Below are 8,584 nucleotides of genomic sequence, written 5' to 3'. Positions count from 1 at the left end.
GTTATACACACACACACACATATTTTGCTTAATCACAGACATATATATAATAATTATTTTTAAATCACTACCCATTTTGTGTTCTTCAGTACATAGTTTTACATTTTAAATATAAAAAACAATCTTGCAGTTTATTATACATATAACATATTTACTTCATAACAAGTCTTTTTAATTAATAAAATGTAAATAATAAAAATTAATTAACAATCAGACAAATTTTACTCTGTTTTTTTTTTTTAAAAATAAAAGTTGGCTGCAAATAATTCCAATTTTTGAACACTTTTCTAATCATTGGATCGTAATCTAAGAATGATAATATTAATCCTATTATTGTTGGATCGCAGTCAAGTAAAAACTCGAATAGACATTTTATATACCATTACTCAAGTTTTTATTAAATTGAACAGTAACAAAAGTAAAATAATGTAAAAGAAAATTTTGGAGACTATCGTAGGGCCTACACAAATCAGATACTTCTGAGAAATGAGGGGTTTGAGGACTTTCTTGATCATGCCAAACTTTTCCCTTGAAAGTAGTCTAAACATATATATATATATATATGTTGTTTATTATTACAGTGATAATTAATCCAAGGTTCGAATTGCATTAACCGTTGGATCAATATCAAAGGGCTAATAGATGGTTGGATATAATTTTTTCATATTTTCCTGAAGATTAGAGGTAATTAACAAAGTGAAAATGTTGACTCAAAGCAGAGTTGACGTCAAAAAGTCATTACATTAGACATACCTAGGTCTGTCCGTGGCTGTTACCCAGCTACTTCCTCCAACATTCCAAGCAGCTTCTTATTATTATTATTTTAGAAAACTTCATGTATTTAAACACCCCCTTACAGCTTCGTTACAAGATCACGATATATTCCCAGACCCTAACTCATCATTTCTCTCTCTGTTTCTTCAGTTACCTGTTAGTTTTTAATTTTTTTTGTTTGTGTCCTTTCACCTGAAGAATGGCGGCTAAACGGCTTCCTGGTGAATCTTGTTCCGACCAAGATGAGCCAAATGAGAAACGGATGAGACCTAGACCTTCTTTGGCTTCGTATGTTTTAGAATTTTGCTGCAGCAATGCTTAATTTGTTCTAATATATCTTTTCCCAAATCCATTCTCCTTTCGTTTCCATATGGATTAAAACCATTTGTTATTTATATTGAAATTTGTTTCCATACATATGGTGCAAACTTCTTACTCATAGCTTGTTTTCTCTTCATGAACAGTGTGATTGGGGAAGCTGTTATGGTGAATTGCTTGTGTACAGCCTTGGAACCAGTCCTTAGAAGAGTGGTATGTAAAAACTTTCATAATATTTCTCATTGAAAGGACAGAAATGTTTCATTACTTAGGTGTATATACACATATATAGAAATATATTCAACAGGTAGTGTGACGAGATTATGCATTCATATATAATTTCAAGCTTTTAGAATGATTGGTTGTTATCAATAGGTGCACTTTAACGTACCTGTTTATCTGTTTTTGCATAAACAAAATTTCACATTCATGCATAAATTTAGCTCAACTGTTTTAATTTTCAGTTGGTAATTTCTGATGGAAAGTGCCCTTGTGGATACTTTTCCAGGTGAACGAAGAGGTAGAGCGCAGTCTTCGACAACGACTCCGTTCCTTCAGCAGGTCGCCATCTCTTCGAATCCAAGCACCGGAACCATCAACTCTTCAGCTAATCTTCGCTAAAGGTCTTTCCCTACCAATCTTCACCGGAAGCAAGATCACGGATGAAGAAGGCAACCAGCTTCAAGTCCTTTTGGTTGATACGAGGGGAGACCAAATGGTTCCGGTGCTTCCCCCCAACCCAATCAAAGTAGATATCGTCGTTCTGGACGGCGAATTCCCACCGGTAGACGGTAACAATTGGACTAGCGAAGAGTTTGACAGGAACATCGTGAAGGAGAGAACTGGGAAACGGCCTTTGCTCACCGGAGAGCTGGCAGTCACGGTGAGGGATGGGGCTGCTTCCATCGGAGAGATAGAATTCACCGATAATTCGAGCTGGATTCGAAGCCGGAAGTTCAGGATTGGTGCAAAAGTTGCACAAGGGAGTTTCCAAGGCGTCCGCATTCGAGAAGCCATGACCCAAGCTTTTGTTGTCAAAGACCATCGTGGCGAATGTAAGTTTCATGATTTCTTCTATGCTTTCTGTCATTTCCACATGATAATTTTGTCATAATTTATCATTCTAAACAACATTGGTAAGAGAATTCAGTAGCCGCAATTGGGCATTCTTTAAGTTGGCTTAAGATCTTGAAATTGAATTTTTAACTATCTTAATTAATTTTTAATTACCAACAAGCCAAATTGAATTGATATTATAATAATTTTCCCACTAACACTGTAATAAAATGATTGCATGCATATTGTTCTACTTACTAGCTGTTGTACTTTGCATCTGACCCTAGCTAAGATATATAGTATTGTCAATTTGTTGCTTTAAAAAATCATTGCTCCTTTTGTTTATTAGAGTTGTTGATATATATCTATATTGATCTGATAATATACCAACGCAATAGCTTAGATTAGTCAAACCCTATGCAGACCAAACCTCACTTGTTTAACATACAAAACCAATCAACTACCTTTTGGGTGTTTTTTCCTTTTTTATTGGGAAGTGAGAGAGAATATATAGCATGCGTTGTCTCTTTTAATACTAGTTCACTTTTCTAATAACCCATTGTTAAACTATGAATTAAAGATCACGAATTTAAAGATTTTTATCATATTATAAAAGTGGAGATTCTTCTTTCTCAAGTAATCGAGGATTATTTTCTTACTAAAATTCAAGTTATAATTAATTAAAAAAATTTAATTTTAACTATTAAAACATCAAATTGAGAATTTAACTATGCTTATGTAGCTATATTTGATGTCAATTTAGTGCAATAGTTAACAAGTTATGTTATATAACTGGTTAATGTATCACTTTAAGGTTGAAGAACTTTTGCCTTTGGTTTAAACTCCATGAAATTTGCTTATGAGCTGTGTGTGGTCCCAAATATCTGACACCTCATGAAAGTAATAGGTTAATTTTTATACAGTGCAACTCTGGGACCATGGGCACTAAATCATGTATATTCAGATAGGGAATCCCCTTTTCATGCTTTCAAACCATTCAAGTCATTTTCAGTCAACAAAAGGCTGCAGCACTTCTGCAGTTCCGTTTAGTTTTATTACTTACCAAATAAATAATGCCAAATCGGCAAAACCACGTGTTTGTTACCAAGGATCCAACCTTAGAGCCAGACACTGGTAGTCCCCCTTTAAGGAAGTCATTACTTTTATTTTCTTGCTTTTCTTCTGGCGGGCTCTGGCCTCAGGTCAATAGAGTGGCAGGTTTTGGTTACATGGAAATCATGCATGGGCCTTAAACCAACTGTTTTTTTTTGTCCTGGTTAAAGTTAAGCACGTTTTGATCATTAAGTCGAGTCAAATTCTCTATTCGACAATTTGATTAAGCTGTGGAAATATGAAACCAATTTGTTCTTGAGTTCTTTAGGAAAATTTCATACCAATTAATGTTTCTTTCTTTCCTTATTGAAGTGTACAAGAAACACCACCCTCCAATGTTAGGAGATAAGGTTTGGCGTCTAGAAAAGATCGGAAAGGATGGAGCATTCCATAAAAAGCTATCCTCTGAGGGTGTGGACACAGTGCAAGATTTCTTGAAATTGTCAGTCGTTGATCCAGCCAAGCTTAGAAGCGTAAGTGTTTGCAATCACTTGATCAGATGCTGGTTTAGTCTTTTCTTTTTCTCAAATTAACTGAAGTAATAATTTGGGTTTTCTATGATGTTGTTGAACAGATTTTAGGTCCTGGAATGTCTGAGAAAATGTGGGACGTCACAATCAAGCACGCCAAAACTTGTGTTATGGGTAACAAATATTATGTTTTTAGGGGTTCCAATTATACAATCTTCTTGAATCCGATTTGTCAACTCGTGAAAGCAGAGATTAATGGGGGCATATATCCTACTCACAACCTGAGCAATATGAACAGAGTATGTGTTATACTAAGCTAAATAGTTCAAGTTCTTTTCAGGTCCCGAGACTCTCTTAGTCCAATGTCCCTCTAATTTTATACATGGCATTTGCAGGCATATATTGAAAATTTGGTCAGACAAGCATATGCAAATTGGAATACATTGGAAGAGATAGAAGGAGTTTCCAATGAGATTGGCCTGCTCACACTAGGTGATTTCCTTTTCAAACAAGTTTCATAACATCAAACTTGAGCTAATTTTGTGCATATTTAGTAACATCTTAACACGAAAAATTTTGTGCAGGTGATGAGCGTATGGTAGATCAATATCCCAATCATCAACAAATCATGGTGAGATCGTTTCAACAAAATGGGTATTTGACGGATGGATCGAGTGAGGGATATATGCCAAACGAACTGCGAGGAGATGGCAGCAATTGGCAAGTAAGTCAGGCGTACTTAAACACCTCAAACGAAAATGGCTTCCGATTAAACATCTTGGAGTCTACTTCCGATGAGGAGTTGACATCTCCAAGATCATTTATCACAAGTGGTTAATGGTGAATAATGAATTAATGTATAGAAGCAAACTAGTCCATTAGGGAGATGTCATCCTTCTTCGAGACAACTGTTTAAGTATTCAGCATGTATAAATGTAGGAAGATAAGGCGCAAATGCAATTTCCCCGCCTGCCTTGCATCATTTTACCAATTCTATCTTTCTAAGCTAGTGTATACTTCCCCTGTAAATATATAAATAATCACAAGGAAATATCCAGTGCCGAGAGGCATAGTGAAAATGTCCTTGAAGCATTTCCAAATTGCATTTGCCCTCTTTCTCTATCCTTGATGCGACGTCTTTTGCTCTGCCAAGCCTCTAACTCTAATTTTCACCACATAAAGGAAAAAGAACAATTGGCAAAGTTCAGAGGCAAGGTTAAATTTTCTGCCTATCTGCCCAAGCTTGAATTTTTCAAAAGACAAAATGAGCTGCCCCGGGCCCAATTATCTGCCCCTGTAATCTTCAGCAAGTTTCCGTTTCCTCACCTTTCAAGGCTCTGACCAAAATTGAGTACGGTCCAAGGCTCCAACTTGATGCTCTTGCTTCTGCAGAGCCCAACCTAAACCAACCTTTCTCAATCCATGGCCTAAGAAGCTGTTCTCAATGCCTTCATGAGCTTCCTGTTAACAATTTGAGCAAAGGAGGAATAGAAGAAAAGTAACATTATAAAGGAAAATTATCCAACAAATTATTAACAGAGTTTTTAAGTTTCACCATGAGGGTTAAAGGGTCCTCATATATTTTAAAAAATTAATAAATTAATATAAAAAATAAAAAGACGTGTGATAATTATTCTAACTTTGTTGTAAAGTTTAAGAACTTCATTCGTGATGCATAGAACAATACTTCATATTAGATATATAAAAAAAAAACCTTAGAAATTAATAGGTGGTGTTGAAAACATTAACTTCAAGAAAAGTTATTCATGTTAATATATCAATTTTTATTTATGTGTCTAATCTTATAATTAAATTTTTGGTTTTATAATAGATGTGATAGGAAAAATCTATACAATAATTTATTGTAACTCCATATCAATACTATACGATATAACACATGAAACTATTTGATAAAAATTTATCACAATGGGACACAAAATTAGTAACCGTTTATGGTAGCATTTTTTTAACTCGTTAATTAAAAGAATAGAATATTTCATTTAGGCTTTTATGAGTTTGCTAATATATAGCTATCGTAATTTGGGATCATGATTAACAAACTGAAACTCGATGAATATTAGTTAGGGTTAAACGAGAAACTGAAGAGCACTGATACAAAATTAATTAAGGATGTCTACAAGTAAGGTATCCATAAATTGTGAGGTACCCGAACTCAAACTCGATTAATAAATGAGATATTTGAACTTTATAGTTATTCGATTATTTTTTAAATTTACTACTCTAACTCGAATCCTAATACATACTTATTATCCGATAATTACTCGAACTAGTTTAAAAATATGATTATATGTAAAAAAATTATTAAAATGTTCTTCATGGATACTAATTACCTGAACTTGAATTTGTATTCGTATTTATATACAATAATATTTTATTTAATTCACTAATAAATAAATTTATTAAAGAATATAAATAAAAAAAATTTAAATATAAATAATCAAAAACAAATATCTCAAATATCAACTTAAATAACTAAAACAAATATCCAATCAACACCTTAAACAACATTATAAGTTTAATTAACTATATGAGTTTGTTATTAATTACATGAAATTAAAAAAAAATAGCTAAGTTCTAAAACTATTTTAATCTCACAACTTCTTTTTAAGTATATATTTTATAAGTTTATATAAACAAATGTATATTTTAATTAATAATTTATAAATTATAATTTCTGTAATGTTAATAAAAAATAAAAGATAAATATCTTTATATATTTAAAGTATATATATATTAAAAATATATATGTAATAGTAATTATATTCTTTATAAATGAACGCAATAAATAGAGTATATGTATTAAAAAATATTATAAATTAATTAATAATTATAATTTCATGAATTAATTTAATTAATAATATAAATTTATCTTTAATTTCATAAAATTAAAAAAAATAATCAGAGTTCAGGTATTAAGTACCCAAACCCTATCTGAACTTGATTATAAAATATTATAATTTTATTTAATCAAATTAAGTACTCTATAATAAAATATCTATTACTATCCTTAAAATTAATAGAATCTCTGGTTTTGTTAACGGCACTAGTTGTCCATGGGCTTTATTTGGTGATCCAAACACCATCTACTATTGTGGCTGGGCATTTAATTCCTTGAAAAAGTTACTAATCCATGGAGGCTATGAATGAGCCTTCTTGCATGACACTCAACAAGTCATTTTCACTTGCACTCTCACGCTTTAGTTCTTTATTAATTGGGATTCTTGGAGAAATGACAAGAGAAATATCAGATCGTTAGACTCGTTTTATCATAAATATAATATTTATAATGTTAATTTATATATTTTTAATTAAAAAAATAATTTAAAATTTATTTTTTAAATAAAAAATCATACACCAATTAATGAATTAAGTAATCAGATGTATAATTTATATTTATTTTATTTAAGCACTAATTTATATTTTGGTATAAAACCCAACAGGAGAATGATGTTTACATCGCTTATCCTCGCTTATAACCAACGGGGTTTCATTTTTCTCCATCATGCATGCCAGTTGGTCTGTTACTGCTGTATTTAGCCTAGAAACTTGTCACTAGTCTTAGGAGTATCGGCTAATCTTTCTCACATTCATCATTCATGGGTCAGCTGGTTTTCCGTTTTATTTATCCAAAATCTGAATGGTGTCCTTTCAATATATAGAATGCTGAATATTTACCAATGTGAGGTTCCTAATATTTAGACACAAATTTGACTTCTCATTGTTTTTTTTTTTTGATTGCTAATTGTTGAATACACAAAATTTGATTTCGGATTGATGAATGGTAAAAGAATTTTATAAAATTTCGATTGAAATACTTGTGCCTTATAAGTATTAAAACTTGTCCAAATTGTTAGAGTTTTTCATAACTGGTTTGTTTAACAAGCACTGAAATCTATTTAAGTTTAACATTGTTGTATGAATATATCATAATTGTCGCATGCTTATTTGATTTTTCAAAACGATATGGTTCTAACTTTACGTGCAGGTTCCGCCTGGCCACTTGGCTCCAAATTTTCTACAAGTCAAGGTCAATAGCTATCTTTAATTTCTTCTTCTAATTGTAAATGGCATGTCTTTCTATATCCGGTAGAATAGTCTTCCAAGAAGAACTTTTTTCTTCTTTGAAAGTAGTAGTGGAACTAACGAAGAAAGCAATTAATAGTTACAATTGCAAAAGCACATAGGAAAATTACTTTTACATTTGAGAATAAACTCATCCCAATACTGATTTTAGAGGCAAAATTTTCTGGTCGCAGTGCCAAATATAATTTTCATGAAATTTATTACAGTTAAAAAAAAGTTACTTCTACTTGTGTAACTAAAGGTGTCGTTTCCGAGTGACATTTGGGGATCCAGTGTGATGCCATGGTGCCAAAGGAACCCTAAAAAGTGGTCTCAATATGTATCAAAAGACAAATAGTAATATGTGTATAAATTAAAAACGAATAGGACACATAAATTGAATTGTGCAGACAACAAAGGTGTCGTATTGATGAATAAAGTCGTTGGGGACAGAGTGGAGGTTTTGGCATGAGATGAACGAATAGAGATATCAATAGAATCTATTACTAATTTGCACTTCAAAAGAGAGAAATCTTTCATTTTCTTCCAATAACAAAAATGATAATAATTTATTTTATCAAACTATTTATATCAATATTGTGCTGAAAGATATTAATTTGTGCTCTTTTATCTTTTGCAGAATCATTAATGCAATTCCTTCCTATTTTTAACATATTAATTAAATCAAATAATTGTCAAAAAAGGTGATTCGTCGTCATTTACTTTTTATGGAAATAACAATACTAGAAAAAGACGGTATCGTTCTCATA

The 8,584-nt window shown here is 31.8% G+C and overlaps 1 protein-coding gene across 1 annotated transcript; it reads left to right on the top strand.

The window, feature by feature from the left end:
- The first annotated feature begins 862 nt into the window (after positions 1-862).
- On the top strand, positions 863-4,853 carry SARD1 (Calmodulin binding protein-like protein). The gene is made up of 7 exons (XM_021436467.2): positions 863-1,062; positions 1,239-1,305; positions 1,601-2,147; positions 3,574-3,734; positions 3,836-4,030; positions 4,127-4,223; positions 4,316-4,853. The coding sequence occupies exons 1-7, from the start codon at positions 974-976 to the stop codon at positions 4,567-4,569; spliced, it is 1,410 nt and encodes a 469-aa protein (XP_021292142.1). The 5' UTR covers positions 863-973; the 3' UTR covers positions 4,570-4,853.
- Positions 4,854-8,584: the final 3,731 nt, after the last annotated feature.

Source organism: Theobroma umbraticum, unplaced genomic scaffold (genome assembly GCF_002168275.2).
Source record: "Theobroma umbraticum cultivar Fairchild unplaced genomic scaffold, ASM216827v3 scaffold_146.0, whole genome shotgun sequence".
Taxonomy (NCBI): domain Eukaryota; kingdom Viridiplantae; phylum Streptophyta; class Magnoliopsida; order Malvales; family Malvaceae; genus Theobroma; species Theobroma umbraticum.
Note: the sequence above shows the minus strand (reverse complement) of the source record. Positions and strands in the feature narration are given on the sequence as shown.

Excerpts from the sequence above, each read along its gene's own strand:
- SARD1 (XM_021436467.2), top strand. The coding sequence starts at position 974 with ATGGCGGCTAAACGGCTTCCTGGTGAATCTTGTTCCGACCAAGATGAG. Across the intron at positions 1,063-1,238 it reads CCTAGACCTTCTTTGGCTTC|TGTGATTGGGGAAGCTGTTA; the intron begins GTATGTTTTAGA and ends CTTCATGAACAG. Across the intron at positions 4,224-4,315 it reads GATTGGCCTGCTCACACTAG|GTGATGAGCGTATGGTAGAT; the intron begins GTGATTTCCTTT and ends AATTTTGTGCAG.